General features: G+C 38.8%; 2 protein-coding genes across 3 annotated transcripts; both read right to left on the reverse strand.

Moving 5' to 3' along the window:
• Nucleotides 1-202: 202 nt before the first annotated feature.
• LOC126998654 (histone acetyltransferase Tip60-like) lies at nt 203-13,361 on the reverse strand. Of its 2 annotated transcripts, none has more exons than XM_050860615.1 (11): nt 13,218-13,361; nt 12,651-12,708; nt 10,879-10,947; nt 10,299-10,468; nt 6,898-6,981; nt 4,134-4,409; nt 3,606-3,689; nt 2,475-2,705; nt 2,048-2,141; nt 1,195-1,357; nt 203-566 (listed from the first exon to the last, which is right to left on the reverse strand). In XM_050860615.1, the coding sequence occupies exons 1-11, from the start codon at nt 13,254-13,256 to the stop codon at nt 350-352; spliced, it is 1,485 nt and encodes a 494-aa protein (XP_050716572.1). In that variant the 5' UTR covers nt 13,257-13,361; the 3' UTR covers nt 203-349. The 2 variants fall into 2 exon arrangements, with proteins under 2 accessions (XP_050716572.1, XP_050716571.1); XM_050860614.1 differs by having other exon boundaries at nt 12,633-12,708; nt 13,218-13,358.
• Nucleotides 13,362-14,196: 835 nt separating this feature from the next.
• LOC126998655 (alcohol dehydrogenase class-3-like) lies at nt 14,197-20,465 on the reverse strand. The gene is made up of 8 exons (XM_050860616.1): nt 20,302-20,465; nt 19,110-19,211; nt 17,957-18,098; nt 17,113-17,333; nt 16,283-16,369; nt 15,908-16,037; nt 15,230-15,496; nt 14,197-14,771 (listed from the first exon to the last, which is right to left on the reverse strand). Exons 1-8 carry the CDS (start codon nt 20,320-20,322, stop codon nt 14,605-14,607), a joined length of 1,137 nt encoding a protein of 378 aa, XP_050716573.1. The 5' UTR covers nt 20,323-20,465; the 3' UTR covers nt 14,197-14,604.
• Between the last annotated feature and the right edge of the window lie 808 nt (nt 20,466-21,273).

Genomic DNA, 21,273 nt, shown 5'->3' on the forward strand with positions numbered 1-21,273 from the left:
GGGGAAATCCAGCATACCAATACCACATGGGAAACACTCCACTATCCACCACAGAGGCAGAGAAAGACCTGGGAGTATATGTTACCAGGCTACCAGTGAAGGCGAAATCCATGCCAATCGCAGCGGACAGGTTAAAACACTCTTTACCTCCAAGATTCTACTATATAACAATTAATAATAGGCAGACTATACTCTCTTCATATGACTTTACTTTAACTTTTATTCCTCTCCACGTATCTACAATACCTTAAACTACATATACAACTTGCAAACCAGAATTCAACGGAGGCAATGTATCCTTTTCCTCCACTGGCTGCTATCACATTGCTTGCCTGCACGGCTCTCTCAGCTACCATTTTCCCCGCTTGGCCCAGTCCTTAGGTGTCCAGTGCAGGTATTTGGAGTCTATTCTGATTTTTCTTCTCTCCATGACCTTCCTGTGGCTCTCGACCAGCTCCTTATTGAGAGTGAGGATGTACTGGCCCCGGTAGTAGTTGATCAGCTCCAAGTTGGTGAGCGTTGATATCACGTCTTCTTTTTTTATGCTGGTCTGTTCGCAGATTTCGCTGTAAAGAATTGCAAGGATTACGAGAATGAAAAATGTGAGTGTTTTCTATAATCCACAGAAGCTTATGTGAATCAGATGGCCACAAAGTATTTTGCCCTTTGTGGAAAACTTATCATGCTAGCTTGTACTATATATATATATTTATTTTCAAAGTCAATTATATGAAAAAAAAAGACTATAAGCAATTAACTGTTCTTCCATTTTAATGTGTACTATATGTATGTATGAATATGATTATTAGTACTAGCTATGTTTCACTGAATCAAGAGACTGGAGGTTGAGTTGTTAACCCCTTGGCTGTGGATTTCCTACAAGATGACATCACCAAGCAACAGGAATGGAACAAAAAGTGGCTGCTACAATTCAACAAAGAAAAATGTTAAGTCATACACCTTGGGAAGGGATATCTAGCATACCAATACCACATGGGAAACACCACTAGCCACCACAGAGGCAGAGAAAAACCTGAGAGTATATGTTACCAGGCAACCAGTGAAAGCCAAATCCGTGCCAATCACAGAAGATTAGTTAAAAGTTCTAATTTTTTTTTCTGCTCATAAACTACTTTCCTGCCTTCCTTAGTTATGCAGTGTCTAATGAGTATTATTTGTGGCAGGTACACTCACTTGATGGTGAGTTGAGGTTTCTCTTGGCCTTCTTGAGGTTTCAGTGCTATCAAAATTTCCAGTATGGTCTGTTTCCAGTAGGACCGATATGAGAGCAACCCCAAGTCACTCAGTGGCTTCTCTGGGGACCCAGTTTTACCTTCAAACTTGGACAATTCATAACCTGTGGGAAAAAACAATGAATTAATCTAAACATATGATGGTTCTTGGAGTACACATCTGCATCTATATGTTATGGCTGCCTCCAAGCAAGCTGGGCACCTGTAACCAGTGGGGCTAAGTTACTAATCTAGTGGGCTGTTTTTATCTTATAGGGCTGTATTACAATTTGAATCCGAGAAGTTTCGGGTCCCTACAGAATTCAATTTAGGGATCGTATTACAAGTCAAATCCAAGAAGTTTCGGGTCCCTACAGAGTCCGGAATGATTAACTTTATAGGGATTCAAAACTTCTTGGATTCAACTTGTAATACGGCCCCTGAACCAAACTGTAGGGACCCAAAGCTTCCTGGATTCGACTTGTAATATGGCCCATAGACCGAAGTTACCAGTTTCATTGGGGTATGTTATGATCTAGTAAAGATTATAATTATTACCCAAATCATCACAAATAAATACCTACATGGGAAATGAGTAGGGTTAAACAAGAACCATTAATTTCTGTACTGACACAGGAAGTTCACATGACACATATGGCTTAGGTTCCTAAAAACTCTTATGGATAACAATCTTACGAACATTCCTCTTACTACAACTACTAATAATAATAATAGTGCAAATAATAATATATGCAATTATTTCAGAATATATGGAAATGTGGCTATACCTCTATGTTGCTAATTTTAATACTTACTAAATTCAATGAGCAGCTTGCCATAACCTTTCCGCTGGTAAGGAGGCAAGGTCAAGATGCATGCCACATTGTAGTCTTCCGAGGACTCCTTCTCCTGTGAATGCAGTCATGATTAAGAAATGAACTCCTGAGGAACAGTGGATAATTTGTTTTTTGCCACCTCTTTTAGCCCCTCGACAGCAGATTTCCTACAAGAAGACATCACCATACTACAGGAATGGAGAAAAAAGTGGCTACTAAAAATCAATGAAGAAAAATGTTAAGTCCTACACCTTGGGAGGGGATATCCTGCATACCAATACCACATACGAAACACTCCACTATCCACCACAGAGGCAGAGAAAGACCTGGGAGTATATGTCACCAGGCTACCAGTGAAAGTCAAATCTGTGCCAATCGCAGTGAACGGGTTAGTAACAATTCTTACCTTTGAGAAATAGCCAACAATATGGTATCCTCGCATGTCACACTCCGTCATGACATAAAACAAGAAGGGGTCAGTGTCATAGTAGAGAGTCTTGTGGTCCAGGAAAAGCTTGGCGAGTAAGCAGAGATTCTGGGCGTAGAGTTTGTTCTTGCGGCCATCCAGCTCGAAGAAGGAAACTGACCCTTTGCGGTAGATTTCATTTCCGGGCGGGTGTTTGAAGGGACACTTGTGCTGGAGAGAGGGAGGCAACAGTTACTTGGGTTGATTCTTATGACCACTGTTAGCTTATTACATTTTTCCTCTCATTAGAATTATCTGGACTTGTTTTATTGAAGCAACACTTACGCTGGAGAGAGGAAGGCAACAGGTATACTTGGGTTAATTATTATGACCACTATTAACTTATTACATTTTCCTCTTATTAGAATTATCTGGACATGTTTTAAGAGAATGAAGTCAATCCAAAACTGAAAAGCACTACTGCTTAACCCTTAGATGGCGGTGGAACTATATATAGATGGTCCAAAATTCAGTCAGTCAGTTTTGTATGGCAGAAATATAACAACACTTCCAGACTGCGGTAGAATCTATACATAAACGATAGTTAAAAGATCCATTATGTGGCGTGACTATATATATACGATTCATTTTTGGGGGAGCTACTTTTCAAATACCACTGCCGTCTAATGGTTAATCATCAACAACACTGGCAGGAGTTGTGTGAATATTATTTGTTTACACTGATCTGAAAAATTAATCAGGCCCTGGAATTTAAATGCATGTAAATAGCTTGGGCAACCTTTATATATACATTTTCTTTCAATTTAACCCCTTGACTGCAGATTTCCTACAAGAAGACCTCACCAAGCTACAGGAATGGAACAAAATGTGGCTGCTACAATTCAACGAAGAAAAACGTAGAGTCATGCACCTTTGGGAGGGGATATCCATCATACCGATACCACATGGGAAACACTCCACTATCCACCACAAAGGCAGAGAAAGACCTGGGAGGACATGTTTTCAGGCGACCAGTGAAAGCCAAATCCGTGCCAATTGCAGCGGACGGGTTAAGGAAAGAAGAAATACACATGTCAGATTTATGCAATTACAAAACTACATTATACTTACAAGATGTCTCTCGAGGCACTTTCTACTCTTCCGATACTTGAGGCAGTATTCACAGATGTATATGCAGTCTAAATTAGTTATCTCCTGTTAAGGGAAAACATGGAAAATATCAGTATTAACATATTCCTAAATCAACAACTTCTTTTTTTTTTTACAGTTAAGGAAACAGCTCAAGGGAAAAAAAATAGTAAACAATAATGAAAAAAAGCCTGCAAATCACTGCTCCTATAAAAAGAGTTAAGAGGAGTGGCCAAAAGAGAGGTCAGATTCGGGAGGAGAGGTGTCCTGATACGCTCCTCTTGTAAATATCCAATGGCAACATGGTGCCTCCTAAACTGATCTAGATATAACATAAAACATATCATGAAGCTAAACTTGGAAGTAATAGGATCAATCTTGTGGAAATAAAATGAGGTACTGTGTAAAGGAATGTCAATCACACCAAACAGAAAAAAAATTGAGAGAGGAGGATCAAAGTTTTGCCATGTAAGGCCAGTTCAATATATCTAACCCCTTTGACTTAGTTACCTGTGGATATGGTGAAAAATACCAAGGCTTTATTCTGTATTTCCCCAGCTCAATCATTTTCATGTTCTTGATGCGGGTGATGGCATGGTCATCTGAGTGGGTGGCCAGGGAGCCGGTCTGGCGTGGGACCGTCTGTTGTGGGGTGAGTGGCGTGAGGGGGGTGAGGGGAGTGAGTGGAGGAATTTCAATGTCCCCCAGGCTCCCAATGGAACCTCCAATGGAGCTCCCAATGGACCCCCCCAGAGAACCAATGGATGCTCTGCGGCCATCTTCTTCCTGCAAAAAAGGGAATTTGTTAAGTACATGTGCTTAGTTTAGAGCTCAGTATCAACATAACAATAAGATGTGAATAAACTGATGAAGAAAACGTAGAATCAATAATCAGCAATGATTTATTAATCATTTACATGTCTTGGCTGACATTTTCCTATTGTCATACTCAAATCAATCAATGGTGGCACACCAATGAGGCACGTTGCCTCACCCACCCTAAGGTGTGCCATCTCCAGGGATCCCTCCAGGAAAACCTCCATGCAGGCAATTTTCCCATCCAAAATAACTCGGCACAAGATTGACAGACTTGATCAGGCTAAAAGCCTCCCCCACTCAGGATTGTTTCTTACAGAAACAACCCAGCGAGCAGGGCTGACTTTTGAGTAGTATGCCACATGCCCGTACAGCCAGAGCTGGAGTCCACTGACTATGAAGGTAATATGTTTTGATTCTGTCTCAAAATTAGTTGATCATTTCAGTGATCCCAATGACAACACTTATTAACAAAGGCATAAATTAGCCTCTTCAAGTCACTATTTAGTATCCATGTCTCGAGCTATAGAGTAAGATACAGAGCACAAGCAATTGGAAAACCTAATCACTGTCTTTCTGCCAAGATTTCAATAGTGCCATATACTCATGTTGAGCAAGTCCATAACACTGTAGGCCAAGCCAATCTGCTGTAACAATTCTTAATGTAACACACCAATGTTCTGCACTATGTTTCTAAAGTATGTGTAATTTCCCAAGCTCTCAATGTCTCCACCACACACATAAACAGACTGTACTGTTTCAACCAGTAAGCCTCCAAATGCCTGTCTTTTGGTCTTAGCCCAGGAGACCTCACTGACTCAATGAGGGTTAATACATCCTCAGCAAAAACAAGGGCACTGACCCTGGTATTGCCAACAGATGCTCTACAATGACCACAATGACATTGGTTCACAACTCTGCCTAATACCCACTCTATACAAGTGTTGAAAAGTGATGGGGACTAGGCTACAGCCCTGCCTCACTCCTTTGTTCTCAGGACTGAAGTTGGCTATGCACCCTCACACTTCATACCACTCTCTGCCCCAGAGTACAAGCCAGCCAGTAGACCTACAACCATTGAAAGAACACCACAGGGCTGCACTAGATCTCAGAATTGACTGTTGATATAATATACTTATGTAAAGGTTGCAATTTTTTTTACAGTAAAGTTTATGATCATACATACTTTGTGAAAAATATATTATGGAGGCACTTTCTATTAAAGAAACAAATCACCCTAAAATCACAGACATTTCCCTAACTTATAAAAATTGAGAAAACATTAATTAAATTTTGCAGCTGACAAAATCTTGTCTCATACCATGACTGACATTGGCTGTTGAGCCCCTGCACCAAGGCAAGGCAGTGTAAGCTTGGAAGAACACGCCACAGCTGCGCGAGGCTGCAGTGCTCATCTCACTCACCTTTTATTTTAAGCATCAGCAACATGCTTACAGCAACAAAGCCTTTGGCATTCATATGTAAAACATTAATGGCTTAAACATATTTGAAATTCTTGAACAAGCTTCTGAACGACAGGCATTATTCTGTAAGCAGTGTCAATTAGGACAAGGAAATGAAATTTCTAGACCAGACTTTATGAGTAAGTCCTCAACCCTTACATTCACAACAAACTTGAAGTATGGCTGCAGCACACTATACAACACTTTTTGAACAAGCCACTGCCAATGCATGGGAAAATATGGCTGTTGCTCAAGACAATTATATTTTCACAATTTCATTTGGAAAATTTGGACTCCCAGGTCTTTTGGACAATCCCTCCCCATGTCGCCAATTAAACTGAGGGATCACCGTGCCCTGAATCACGTAAATACCTACTAGAAACGTCTAATGGTGCGTGGCTGCAAGTCACAGACATCGTCCAAAGTCATAATGACGGTACATTACCATATTAATTTATGATGAATAATTTTTCAGTATAATATCCAATTTACTAAATAATTCACCTTGTATTCAATGTATTTATTTATTAAAACCCTTTCAAATGCTTGGGCGCATTCTGTTCAACAAATCAAACGTGAGAAGTGGAACCTCGTGAGTGTAAACACTCGCCTGCTTGAAAGAGAATTTACCACAGCACATGAGTGGTACAAGTCAGTGATGAGAGTGATGAGGATGACTGCAAGCAAATGTTGCAGGTCTCATGCTAAACAAAGAAAATCTAAATCAATGTTTAATATCATTGTGCTGCTTGAATGAAAAACAAACCTGAATCAAGAAACTAAACGCATAGAAACATTGAGGATACAAATGAGGAAGTTGTCAGGCCATGCAGCTGTGTTCAAAGTGTCGGGCGAAACTGCAAGCTGTACAGGTCTAAAACAAGCTCCCTAAAACTACTGGACTATATGTACTGTTATTTAAAAGCAGCTGTCAGGAGGCACCACTGACAGATAGGAACTGTTCAGGTATGAAATCAATATGTATGTGATCTTACCTCATTGTGATCCAACTTTCTCTTTTTGATCTTCTGTTGCTTTTGCTGCAGGGCAGCTAACACAGAAGGGCCAGTGATTGGGTCCTGAGCCACAACAGAAAATTGACTTCTTTAGTATTTCAAGGAATAATATAAATGGAAAAAATAACACAAAACTTCATAGTTTCATGCAATTATAAAAAAGATGAGTTTCAAACTGACATCATCAAGCATAAACTACCAATTAGAGAAGCACGACTAATGAAAAAGAAAAATATATAAAATATATATATATATATATATATATATATATATATATATATATATATATATATATATATATATATATATATATATATATATATATATATATATATATATATATATATAAACACACACACACACACACACACACACACACACACACACATACACACACATATGCACACGCAAACACACACACAAATGCATATACGTACAGACAACCATCGCAATATGATCATAAATGTTCCCTACCAAATACCTATACAAGTTGTATTTTTATTATGACAGTAGTCAGTCTGCTGATTTATCATTTTGGCGATGGTTATCAAGTGTGCCAAATTTAATTTTAGTGATCTTTCACAGTCCACATCAGATACAGTGGCTAAAAATGGCTCCCACAGGAAACAGACATATAAACTTTCCCAAATAGCAATGCAGTCCATCCTTATAATTTGTGATAGTATGGGCATCATAATGTCTCACAAAATATGATACTGTAAAGAACAAACCATTGAAAAGAATGTACTACAGGGAATATGAGGCACACCTCACCCATGGCTATCACTGGTTTAACGGCTCATGCACCACCACAACGATCATGACCAGCACAGTACTTAGATATTGTTGACGTGTAAAAGTTAGCTGTTTCTGGCGTGTGCGTATCTGATGTGACTAACGGCTGCAGCCAAGCCTGAGTGTCATACCAGTGAATTACATCTATTATTGCCTCTGCCTCACAAATATAGTGTACATTGTGACTCAGGAGCAGCAGCTTTCTCAAAAATTAATAAAATATATAGAAATGACATTAAAAAAAAATCATAGGTATTATTTAAGTTCTTCCCTGGTGGCATTTGCAAACAAGGAGAATATCATATTGGTTCACAAAGTACAAAGTTGGACTGAATTACAATATATTAATCATATTTACTTTTTTCTAAGCTAATCATGGAAACCTTTTCATTAAATGCTTTACTCATGCAATGGAGAGAGAAAAGAAATATTTAGTTCTTTCATGTACAAAATATTTTTCAGTGGATGCAGTTAATAACAACTATATAAATGGACTTAAACATTCAATAAGAGTGCATAATTTAAATTTAAACTACACTCATACTTTAACATCTGCGGATTTAACCTCCACAGTTTTAATATCCATGGGGTAGCCAATGGAAATTAACAAGTTAAAATTTAGGTATCCGTGGGCTTTCTTGAGCCCTTTTGTAGCCAGCCAAACCACTCGCAGATCACTGCACACCACGTTGCCACCACATGTACCTTTATTCTCACAGTAACCACAATAGTAGTTACTGTGGGGAGGCACACAAGTTCGTGAATTTCACCCATGCCACTAACAGGCTAGGGCCACCAATCAAGACCGGCAAGAAAAGTCTAACAGTTCTATGAGCAGCACACACAAATTTTAATGGGAACAGCAGATATCCATAGATTTTCAATATATGCAATGTCTCTGATACCTAACCCTCGGATGTTAAGGTATGCCTGTATTCCATTGAGAGTCAGCAATATTAATTAACCACAGACTATATTTACTGTAATAACTAAGTGAGTGCACTATAACAAGGTCTGAACATCAAGTAAGTTATGAGAGTGCAGCCACTTATCAATTATAGTCATTTGAGTCTGAACCTCCAACATTACATGACTGAAATACCAAAAGTAGGTGCCAGTTACTAGTTCTAGATTGCAATCACTAGATGGGTAGCAAATGGCAGTCATTTACTGGTATTTCCATATAAAAAATCACATAAAAGTACTAAATTTTGCATCTTATATCTATAAAAAGAATGGTTCTGGCTTGGAACCAATCAGACCCTTTGAAAATATGCAATATAACTACTCTGGCAATTTGATTTTGGTGACGCTTTTTAGAGCACACAGTTTTGGATGGAGAGAGTGAGGGGTGTGCCACAGTAACTTCCGTATGCAAGCCTTGGAACAACAACCACTCTAAACACATCACAAACTCCTTTAAGGCGAGTTTCATGTTCCTTTTGGCAATTCAATTAGGACTTTTATTATCTCAGCCAGAAAAAAAGACAGTGATGGGAGGGTTTCAAATGGGAAGAAAGGTGAAAGTCCTGAGATGGCAGAACCTATGAACCTTTATACATGTATTTTGATGTCACGCAAATGACGTTTCCATTAACCCTTAGATGGTGGCAGTATTTGAAAAGTAGCTTCCCCCATTATGAATCGTCAATATATAGTCACTGCCAACCTTAGGACTGTAGCATAAATGTAGTTACGCCGCATAAGAGATGTTTTAACTATCGTCTATATAGAGTCTACTGCAAGCTGGAAATGTTGTTATATTTATGCCTTACAAAACTGACTGACTGAATTTTGGACCGTCTATATAGAGTTCCACCGCCGTCTAAGGGTTAATAGGGGCATTTTTCAGGCAGTAATTAGACATTATTAGCAAAGTCTCAAAGGTTGGGAAAAGAGTTGGGGAATTCAGTTGACCTTCTATATTTCCTCCTTTGTGAAGAGTGACTATATGCACTCTTGTCCCATCCTTAGGTGCCTCTCTTTCATTTAGGGATCTCCTGATAACATCGCGAACATGATGCGTTAGTCGTTATCAGGAGAGTATCGAGATGCCTCTACACGCGAAATTGACCTCTCCTTTGGTCACTCTTTACTTTTATCTTTTTTTGGGAGCAGTGTTTAGCAGGCTTTTTTCTACATTTTTTTTTTTTTTTTTTTTATGCCCTTGAGCTGCTTCCTTTCCTGTAAAAAATAATAAAAATAACTGATATCAAAGTAATTATTCCATCTGATCCCAGGGATTTCCTTGCATCATTTTCTTTTGTAAGAGTCGACACTTATCTTGATTTTCTCACTTAATATCTTCCATATGCTCCTGTTCAAATTCTGGTCCTTCACAAGTTGGCATTTTTATAAACACTGTTAAAAGACTTTAAATTCATTAATTCACATGATTTTTTTTTTCACTCAAGAACATTTACTATTTTATTTTCTAGCAGCATAGGGAAAATTTCCACACTTGGATAATACAGACAACCCCTCCCTTATTTCAGTCTGCAAAAACCAGGATCCACTTTATAAACACATAATTATAAAATTACAGGTCAGAAATCAGCATGCACAGTAACAGTTAGGCCACTCACTGGGTTTGTGAGTCCAGGGGAGGAGGGCCGAGAGTTGGTTGCTCCTGTCAAAGTTTTCTTGGGCGTGTTGAGGCCGGTGGTAGTGGAGGAGGCCAAATCTCGGCGTGGGTACTGGATCTTCCGCAGATCCAGTCGATCTTCATCAACCCACTCATCTAATCTCTTGTTATCTTGAAAAAAATAATTATATAAACAAATAAATAAAGTTAAAGCACATGGAGAAAACTGAGAAGCACACATGATTCATAGCTTAAAAACAGGAAATGCTGGAATTATAAAATGGGGAGCACTCTTATTAACAAGCAAAACTGGAAAAAGATTTGGGTGTTATATTCCAAAACAATTTGTCCCCAGGGTAACACACAGGCAAGTTATAGGAGAGACCTTCAATTGCTAAGATACATTAGAGTGTCTTGGAGGATAGCAAGAAATACACTGAATTACATAATGGCCCGGAGGAAGAGACTGTCCAGGCCACAACCTTGAATGAGTGTAGCTTCTTTTTTATATATCCCAAGGTAAACTAGGTAGATACACACACATTTGAACACAAATCACAGAAATATAAAGGAAAACTTACAATCAATGTAATGAACATAAAACAGCTTCTTGTCCTCCAGATCCTTGATACTGATTACCTCTGCAAGTGCTGTAAGAAAAAGAACAATCAACAACTTGCATTTTTTAATCCTAAAATTATTCAGTGCCTCCGAAATCATACTGAGCAGATATATAGTATACAGGACTGACAATGTATTAACAGTTTGATACCAGCTAAATAGGGACATAAGCTGTTGCCACATAACAGTTGTGGTGGCTACATAATTTGGGTTTTTCTTCTACTATTTTGCAACCTTATGCAGCATCATAGTGAGTGAAAAGATCCTCTAATAAGGAAGCAAGCCTACATAATCTTTCTATGAAGTAAATCTATAAGCAAAGGAAATGCAAATGCTTTGTGGATGAACTGAGTGAAATATTTTTTGATGTGGTGGTGCACATAAATTCCCCCACATCTTGTGGCTACCATGCCAAGGAAATCTCTATAAGGCTGTCTTTTTGACTTATTCATTGCCTTTAGGAGATTTTCTTAGTGCAGCAGACGAAAACAGTAGACACTTGATTTCAAAGACCTTAAACTTTTGTTTTTTTCACTGACAAAATTCTCAATAACTGAAATTTCACTGCACATTAATCACTCAAGTATTCAAGCTAATTGGGCCAAAGGCAGGTCAAATACACAAAATTCCCAGATACAAGTGCTACTGAATTCTGCAGCTAGCAGTCGTCATCATTCCCAAGCAGATGTGCTTTAGTGAAGTGCAGGGAAGTTTTCCAACTCGAAACTGACACAATAAAAACAACACAGCAGATGTTTGTGAATTATGGTTGGCTTTCAGCAAATGTTTGTTTTGAAGCCACTGCTGGAAAATGAATCAGAACAGTACTAAGTAGAGATCCTTGAGGGGGAGAGATGCACTAATCAGCCCTACTGTGGACCATGAGGATGGCATCTGCTACCTCCACACCATAATTCTGAAGTTATTGACATATTACAAGTCATCTCCACAACCAACATACAGTTTGTCACTTCCACCAACTAATGGTTCAATCCAATTTAGAACAATGTATTTGACCGAAAAAAACGTACTAGGAAATCCACATCCTATGTATCCAGGAGTAGTCACTGGGTAGCCAGTTTTCCCTTGGAGTTTTGCCTCCTGTCTATCTATATCTATAAAGTGGAAAATGACCCAAAACTGCTGGCATTCAGCCTTGGCAACAAGGGCTTCCCGGTCCACACAATGGCACCAACAATCTCCAGCCAATAACAGGCCACTTGCAAAAGACAGTGTTGCATCTCTCCCCCTCAAGGATCTCTTGTATTAACAATAGAAAATTATTAATACAAAGTGCAATATGGAAATCCTTGCAGTAAGATAGAAGAAAATGGTACTATGGCTGTGCTCGCTATCTGGCGGATGTACTGTTTGGCAATCGTAAAAAAAAGTGGATTTTCAATTACCTAGAGTTTTGTCAGGCAAATCCAAAATCAGTAAGTTATGGTCAGAAAAATCAAGTTTTTCTCAAGTGTATGTATGTGTGTATGTATATATTGATAAACAGATACACACATAAATATGAATTTTGTAAACTGTAAAAGAAACATTGTCGATAATGAGTTACTGATCCTTGGATAATATATTTTTTTAAATTTAGATATATGTCAATACACAATTTCAGATACAAGTTGAAGACAAATTTTGATGAAAGAATTTACTGAATCCAAAAAACACCAATAAAACAAAAAATAATGAAACGCATTTGTCCTACTTGAGTGTCCTGACTTACGCCAATCCTCGCCATTGATCATAAGGACTGGGAGGCGGCATCCTTCGGTCACGTTGGACTGGGAAGAGAAAATACGGTTATGTTACAAAGTGCAATACATTAGGAAATCATAAACTTAAACTATACACATTGTACGAGCTGTTCCTTTCCACCACACACACACACACACACAAAACATCAATATCTATCAATCAAATCTTACTGAATCAATATAAATCTTGTACACATCTCTGAACAAAATACCATGACTTCCCCCAATACCTTCTCATATGTAATGTACAATAGGCATGCTATACAGTGCAAATGAACCTAAATTCCATGTTCGTCTATCAGTAATATGTACCTCCTCCACCTCCCTAAAAAACGTATTAGGTTAAGATTGTTCTAAAAAATACTCTTATAGCTAAAAAAATATTAATATAGTAAAAAGAAAGAGTAAATCTTTGAATATTTGCCAACATGACAAGCGGCACCCCCATGGCGTATCCTTTCATCACTAATCCCATGACAATCTAATGCACTAAGACTCCTTATCCTCCAGGCCATGATGGGTGCGACTCTACTTACTATAGGATCTAAAATAGCCGAGTTGGAGTCCTCAGACATGACTTCCCGGCGACAACAACAAACGCGGGACTGATTTTGAACTTGATCTTGATGTCATAGGATTTCTCCCATGTCAGCCTTTATGACGGCAGATCCCGTGAAAAAAAAAAAACCTGCAGAACAGACGGTATCCGACGTAAATGGGACCAAATCATATTCCCTACATCTTTCACACCACATTCTTTCAAGGAACTCTCACTGCCTCAATCACTCGTCCATTCGTCTCTCCACTCAGCCCCAGCAGCAGCACCATTGACTCCCACTCCTCTCATTTATTTCACGTCCCATCTCACTCAGAAACACTTGCATCATCTTCGTTCTCTCTGTCTCTGTCATACTTCTCACATTTCAGACTGGGGAAGCTTTGGTCTCGCATCATCTTCGTTCTCTCTCTCTCTCTGCCATACTTCTAACATTTCAGACTGGGGAAGCTTTGGTCTCGAGCCTGGCAACATTTCACACCCGCAACGTGACTATTACACAAAGTTTCATCGCAGAGCTCAGTGAGTTAAGACGCTTTATACAATATGAATAAACAATAGCAATTTTTATTTTATTTTACCCGTATTATTATTCAAGGGTCAAGGTGACAGAGGTGAGCACGGAGGCCAGGCGTACCTATGGAGTATAGAAACCAATAGCATTTTTATTATTATTTTATTAAAGATGAGGATTCTTTTTTTTCATATACTTATGAGAGAGAGAGAGAGAGAGAGAGAGAGAGAGAGAGAGAGAGAGAGAGAGAGAGAGAGAGAGAGAGAGAGAGAGAGAGAGAGAGCTCTTAAGATTTTATAGTTGTATTGTTGCATCTAAGTCAATTTTGTATTTTTTGTGTGCGACCAACCAAGGTTTCACAAGTTTCCTGCTTTGGTATTAGAAGAACAAATATATGATATATAGGATACTGCATTAAAGCCTTGCTTTTGTTTAGTAAAACCCCTTTTGGCAGCAACCATTTATTTCTTTTATTTCTAGAGCAGTTATTGAACCAAAATTGTTGGCAACTCCATAGTATCAAACTGGAAAGCGGTTTTAACTTAATGAATTGTAATGAGTAATTGAAGAGTATTCATTTAATGTTAACTTGAACATTCACTTTCAAAACTGAAACACTAGTTTACCATGCAATCCATTTCATTCAAATTTGTCTGAAAATCAGTTATTTTATGTAGTAACTAAAAAAATATATATAAAAAAACAACATGCAGTGAATCTTAGAAAATACAGTAAAAAATCTATTGAGCTTTGGTATATATATAAAAAAAAAAAAATACTATGGCTTCTTCAAGGAACATGGAGGCCTTCTTCAGACAGGCAGGTATTATTCACTGGCACCAATAGCCACCCATCACTCCATCATGACGACTGAGCGCAGGGACTTCCCTTCATGCATCAGCTTGAAGGCCTCATTGATCTCCCCTAAGGGCTTGGTGAAGGTCACAAACTCATCCACCATCAGCTTCTTATTCATGTAATCCTCGACCAGCTTGGGCACACTGTCCCGGGACTTCCATCCTGATGGTGAGAATGAATGATCTGTGTAAGTCATCTTCCATTATAGGTAAAGTGAATATCAAGTATAAGCATAAATATCAACGACAAAAACTATAAAAAAAAGAGTATGAAAAGGTTAAGGCAAAGTTTTTAAATTATACATATCTAGTTATAATACACTATGTAAATCACTGAGATAAGACTGATCCTGACTGAACACTGATTTCCATGCATGCATACTATTTCATATGCAGTCACACATAAATAAATTAAATACCCATCAAACAAAAGGTCGTATAATCACAGAATTCATGTCATTTATGGGTTGCAAAGGCTAGGAGCAAAATGCTACTTCCCTTAGTTCATATCATTCAGATGTCAGGTGCACTACTACCAAGTCTGAATGCTGTGAGTTTTACAAGACCTCTCACTTCAGCCATTTCTAGAAGTGCTCGCCACATGAGGACCAATGCACTCACCTCCAAATGCTGAGCCCTTCCAAACTCTGCCAGTTACCAGCTGGAAGGGCCGTGTGGAAATCTCCTTTCCAGCAGCTGCAACTCCGATGATGACACTTTCCCCCCATCCTTTGTGGCAAGCCTCCAGGGCTGCCCGCATGATCTCAACATTGCCAATGCACTCGAAGGTGTAGTCACAGCCACCATCGGTCAGCTCCACCAACACTTCCTGGATGGGGCGTTGATGATCCTTAGGGTTGACAAACTCAGTACACCCAAATGCCTTGGCTGTGGACAACACAAAATTACTGCATGATGATGATGATGATGATGGAGAATATTGTACTGAGTACCGAGTATAAAATAAGGCAACTTAAAAAAAAAAAAAAAAAAAAAAAAAAAGCAAACTGATGGAATGGTAGGTATATAAATGTAATCTCATTTAATTTTCATTGTCTATTCTATATAATTATTTTTTTACTGCTTATATACCTTCTTGACAATGTTCTTGTATAAATCTTTCACTTTTTTTCTAATCCAGGCCACACATTTAGGTTTCCATAATCAAGTGTGAATGTCTGAGCAACTGGACTAATATGGCCCCTATATAATATCAAGTTATTTCCTTACTGACTGCCAGTTTCTTCACCCACCATGACCCTATGGAGATCATGCATCCAATAGAGAAATATTCCTTACCAGGTTCAAATTTACTGGCATTGATGTCAATACCAATGATGCGTTTGGCCCCAGCTTGGCGACACCCCATGGCCACAGCCAGGCCTACAGCACCCAACCCAAACACAGCACAGGTTGATCCGGGCTCAACCTGAAAATTGGACGAGTGTAGTATACCATTTACATAACATTACTTCCCTTTTAAGTTTTGCTTTGAATGCATTACTTCATTATTCATATCAATCAAAAGGAACAACAATAAGAATGCTTTGGTGGGTGTTCTGAAACAAACATCCACCTTTTCAACACCTATGAAGTGCGTTTCACTCAATGAATACAAGTAAACAAAATATCAATTACTTGAATGTTTCAAAGAAAATCTCAAACTCTCCTCACCTTGGCTGTGTTAAGAGCTGCACCATAGCCAGTGCTGAGGCCACAGCCCAGCAGGCACACCTTGTCTAGAGGAGCTGCCTCATTCACCTGTCAAGAAATGTATGAGTGGTAAAACACTTTGCTCTTTATAAGGTATAAATTACAATAACAATTTTTTTTATTTTTTTTTTTACGTTGTTGCCTGTTGCGCCGGTAGGCATCTTCCTGGTGGGGCCTGATGGTCGGCCCAAGGCTTCTTCCAGGTGGGGCCTGATGGTCGGCCCAGCCCGTTCTGGCGCAGGCGAGTGTTTATAGTGGCGCCATCTTGCCCCTTTACACCCTTTACAATGGGTGTTTTAAGATCTCCACAGAAATGTGTGTTAGTGACACAAAATTTGGCATATTCAAGAGGCAGAGCACGCAATATCAAAATACACTGGAGTTCCATTACTCGTGTGCATTGGGGAAGCGATGACTGTGCTGTCAGAGCACGAAGGTGGTGAACATGTTAGGTTTCTATTGACAATTTAACATGTTCAAAAATTTCTGAGTGGCTAAATATCACCCACATCATTTAGTGACATAAATTAAGTCACTGACCTTAGAGTAATATGGAATGTGTATTATCATAACAATGTCAGTATTTGTGGGAGGAATCTCATTTATCTTTAGATGACAGGAAGCTCTTTTTTTATGGGCTTGCATTTTCAAGGCTTTGAACTTGAAATTGGAAACTGGAACCTGACCCCAGATCAATCTGTGAAACTACATATTGGAGGGGATTATAATTTCCAGCCTTCAGAATTCACAATATTAAAATTTTCCTAACAGTGGAATTTAGTGTAACTAACCTTTGCCACTGATATCTCGCACACCACCGTGTACTGAGCAAAGGTGGAGCAGCCCATGAAGTGGAAGAGCTGCTTGCCTTTGCAGGTGAAGCGTGAGGTGCCATCAGGCATCACTCCCTTGCCCTGGGTGCCTCTGATCTTGCTGCAGAGGTTGGTTTTGGGTGACTTACAGAACTTACAGTCATAGCACTGTGGAATGTAGAGTGGCACCACATGGTCACCTGGGGATGGAAGAGGAGTTTTTTGTAGTAACATTTTGGATTTACATTTATAATGATTAAAACGCCATATATAGAAAAAAGAAAACATTTATGGGTCATACATTATATCATAGCCCTAAATTCACTACAAGAAAATAAAAGGCCATAGAAAAGAACAACCTCATGCAAGACAAACGTACCAAGCTAAGACCTAAAATAGAAAATATCCATAGCTAATACTAAAAGATCAATTTCGTGACGCACAGAAAGATCTTGGAAAAGTACAAAACATTTATAAGCGATACTAAAGGACACACACAGACCAACAAAGATGTAATATAAGAAAACACAAAACAATATACTAATGGCTTTAACCAGTCTGCTGTGATTGGCATGGATTTGGCTTTCACTAGTAGCCTGGTAACATACTCCCAGGTCTTTCTCTGCCTCTGTGGTGGATAGTGGAGTGTTTCCCATGTGGTATTGGTATGCTGGATATCCCCTCCCAAGGTGCACGACTTTACATTTTCTTCATTAAATTGTACCTGCCACTTTTTGTTCCATTCCTGTAGTTTGGTGATGTTTTCTTGTTGGAAATACGCAGTCAAGGGGTTAAAAGTTAGTCAATCAGCAGCGACACTCACCCTCCTTGACTGAGGTGACGCCTTCCCCCACACTCTCCACGATGCCACCCCCCTCGTGGCCCAAGATGACGGGGAACAAGCCCTCGGGGTCATGGCCGTCCAGTGTGTAGGCATCAGTGTGGCAGACTCCAGTGGCCAGGACCTTGGCAATCATAAGAAATTATTATTATCATTATAATTATTGAGATCCATGAAAGGGCATCAAGGGAAACTACTAAAAAATTCACATAGACCTAAACAGTCTCCTCGATGAGCAGACATGGATATAAAACTGACTAAGGTAAAGAGAATAAAAAAAAAGGTGGAACATAAACAATATTGTGAAAGGTCTAATGTTCTAGGAGTGCTGTGTAAGGGAGAGTTCAGTAAGTGCAGATAGGGGAGGAGGTCAAAGATAAGACACTGACAAGATCAATATGGGAGATAAAGATCACAAACAACAGGAAATAAGTACAGTAAATTATCAAGAATCTATCTGTATCATTGGCAACAGGCCTTGAAGAAACATGAGATATTCGCTGGTTTAGAATAGAGAAATATTAACAACTTAAAAGATCATAAAGAGAAACATAAGAACCATTTGAGGAACAATATGGAATAGGAACTAACCAGCATTAAAAGGAACATTAGCCAACTAAATAATCAATTGATTCTACAGGTTTCCCTCACTTTATGATGCTTTGTTTTATGAGATTTTGCTCTTATAGCCTCAGTGCTCATCTCTGTCCCATTAGCCTTTGAATCTATGTTGGGAAATAGTCCATTACCCCGCAACACAGGGCAAATCTGACATTTAAGTTACCACAGTTTACTTTCTCCAGGTTTCCCCAGGTACCCATTTATTGACGGGCCCAAAAGGGAGGATGTACAGCTACATAAGGGTTGCTGAAAAATTATAAGCTGGCCAGGAATCTTTATCGTGTCTGCTGTGATTGGCATGGATTTGGCTTTCACTGGTAGCCTGGTAACATACAGTCCCAGGTCGTTCTTTGCCTCTGAGGTGGATAGTGGAGTGTTTCCCATGTGGTATTGGTATGATGGATATCCCCTCCCAAGGTGCATGACTTTATATTTTTCCTCATTGAACTGTAGCATGGTGATATCTTCTTGTAGGAAATCCGCAGTCAAGGGGTTAATTAGTGTCTTGTCTCACCTTGATGCGCACTTCCCCGGCTTTAGGGGGAGCAACCTCTACATCCTCAAGGGTCAAGGGCTTGTTGCTCTCCCAGGCTACTGCCGCCTTGCACTTGATAACCTGTTGAAGGGAAAAAAAATGTACCTTTCGAGATTTACATAGGTTCCAATACATGTTCAGACAACACAGATCCAACGCTCTTACACTTGATAATCTGTTGAGAAGAAAAACGTTATCTTATGAGATTTACAAAGGTTTAAATAGATGTTCAGACCACACAGATCCTATACTCTTACGTTTCAAAATCAGTTGGAATAAAAATTTATCTAACGAGGTTAACGTAGATTCAAATTAATGTTCAGACCATACAAACCCAATAAAATAATGATAGTTCTTTTCACCTTGAGGAACATGGAAAAAGTGCATACAAAAGGAGTGCAGATATGCAGTGCTGTACTCAAGTAAAAGAATGTGATACTAAGATGAAGGAAATGCTTACACCCTCAACTCCATTCAAGTGAAATATCAAATACGGTAAGGACATTGGATATCTGCAATAGTGAATAATAAGGTGGAGGTAGCTGAGGTCTAGATTGCTCATAGAGAAATCAATAATCATGCAGCACTTAACTAATGCAGGTGGGAGTTTGTGATGAAAAATAATTTGGTGGAGTCTGAATTAATCAAACACTTGAGCGCTATTTTAATCACATTTTTTTTTAATTTGCAACGTATCACTGATTATAAGCAATTTGAACTAGATAGGAATATATATGGTATTAGATGGAGACAGACATTATATATAGACAATATAAAGCACTGGGCACAATGTATAATGCACTTGACTAATGACAATGCAGAATAATTAATATGTAATGTTAGATGGGCAATATAATGAACTATAGATACCTGAATACCCATACCAATACTACATACACAATAACTGTGTAGGGAGACTCTGAGCTATCCTAAATACCAAAATAACACACTAAACATCACATAATTAATCTCCAAGTACGTGACAGACCGGCGGGAGGTAATGCAGTCCAACACGTGACCTTGAATAACTTAACAACCCTCTATTAAGTGCAGACAAGCTTGATTTAACTCTACTGTCATCTTGCAGCATGGCCATACGTCTCTATCCCTTTATGTAGTGACTCTCCTCCTTCTCCTTTTCCGTAGTAAGGTAAAAAATGATGATTCTTACCTGCCCCTTCGTTGCTGCCATTGCCTCGGTGTTGTCAAGAGGAGGAGAGAGATGCTGATAGTTGGAGAGACAAATGGTGAATGCTGGCAACCTGACTTAAATCCTTCCTTCTCTCCTCTCTTCTTCAGTCCTAGCTTCGTTTTCTCTTCTCTTTTTCAGTTCTTCCTTTTCTCTTCTCTTCTTTGGTCTGGCTTCGGTTTCCCTTCTCTTCTTCAGTCCTTTTTTCCTGTCTCTGTTCTGTCTCTCTTTTCTTTTCTTTTCTTCAGTCCTTCCTTCCTCTGTTTATCTTTTTTTTTTTTAGGTATACCCTTTCTTTTTCTTCTCTTCATTAGTCCTTTTCTCTCTTCTTATTTCCTTCCTCTCTCTCTTTCAACTCCTATTTATCTCCTTATTATATAAAAAAAATATAGAGAGAATCTTTGCTTCCTCAATCCCCAATAGGATATATCATTCTTTTTGATACTCGATCATTTTGCTTGTTATACTAATAGCTTAATTCAAACTTAATTAACTTTATTTCAGTCATTATCTGTAGTTATGGTCATTCTTCAGTCATTAATATAGCGAGACGATCGTGTGATGTTGTTTACCTGCAACAATAAACTATCAATCAATCAATCATATATGGCGGTCCACTGTCGCGTACACACCCACAGTTCAAAGTTCGCAGCAAGATACCATTATCCTTATCTCGTTATTATATAAGAATACATTATCGCAGCTTCTTCTTCTTCTTGTACATTTTGACCTGTTCCGCTCTGTATCGCTTCTTATACTGTCCTTTTTCTCGACACTTCGATCTATACTTCACAAAGCTGCATGAGTACGGCTCTGAGTATATATGATGTAATTAGTTTCACGCATATTAGTTCAGATAAATTATATATTAATTAGCTCTGAAGATCAAGGGCGCCCATGTAACTCGATGGCTGCGTCAAGCATATTCGGATTAATCGCAGTCAGCACACATAT

This window comes from Eriocheir sinensis, chromosome 14 (genome assembly GCF_024679095.1).
Source record: "Eriocheir sinensis breed Jianghai 21 chromosome 14, ASM2467909v1, whole genome shotgun sequence".
In the NCBI taxonomy this organism is placed as follows: domain Eukaryota; kingdom Metazoa; phylum Arthropoda; class Malacostraca; order Decapoda; family Varunidae; genus Eriocheir; species Eriocheir sinensis.

Bases quoted from the DNA above. Each gene is read 5' to 3' on its own strand.
- LOC126998654 (XM_050860614.1), bottom strand. From the start codon at position 13,256: ATGTCTGAGGACTCCAACTCGGCTATTTTAGATCCTATA. The intron at 6,982-10,298 runs GTGAGTGGCCTA...GTTGTGGCTCAG, and splicing joins CCCCTGGACTCACAAACCCA to GACCCAATCACTGGCCCTTC. The intron at 567-1,194 runs GTGAGTGTACCT...AATTCTTTACAG, and splicing joins AAACCTCAACTCACCATCAA to CGAAATCTGCGAACAGACCA.
- LOC126998655 (XM_050860616.1), bottom strand. From the start codon at position 20,322: ATGGCAGCAACGAAGGGGCAG. The intron at 15,497-15,907 runs GTAAGGAATATT...TGTTGTCCACAG, and splicing joins TGCCAGTAAATTTGAACCTG to CCAAGGCATTTGGGTGTACT. The intron at 14,772-15,229 runs GTGAGTGCATTG...TCTCACCATCAG, and splicing joins GAAGGGCTCAGCATTTGGAG to GATGGAAGTCCCGGGACAGT.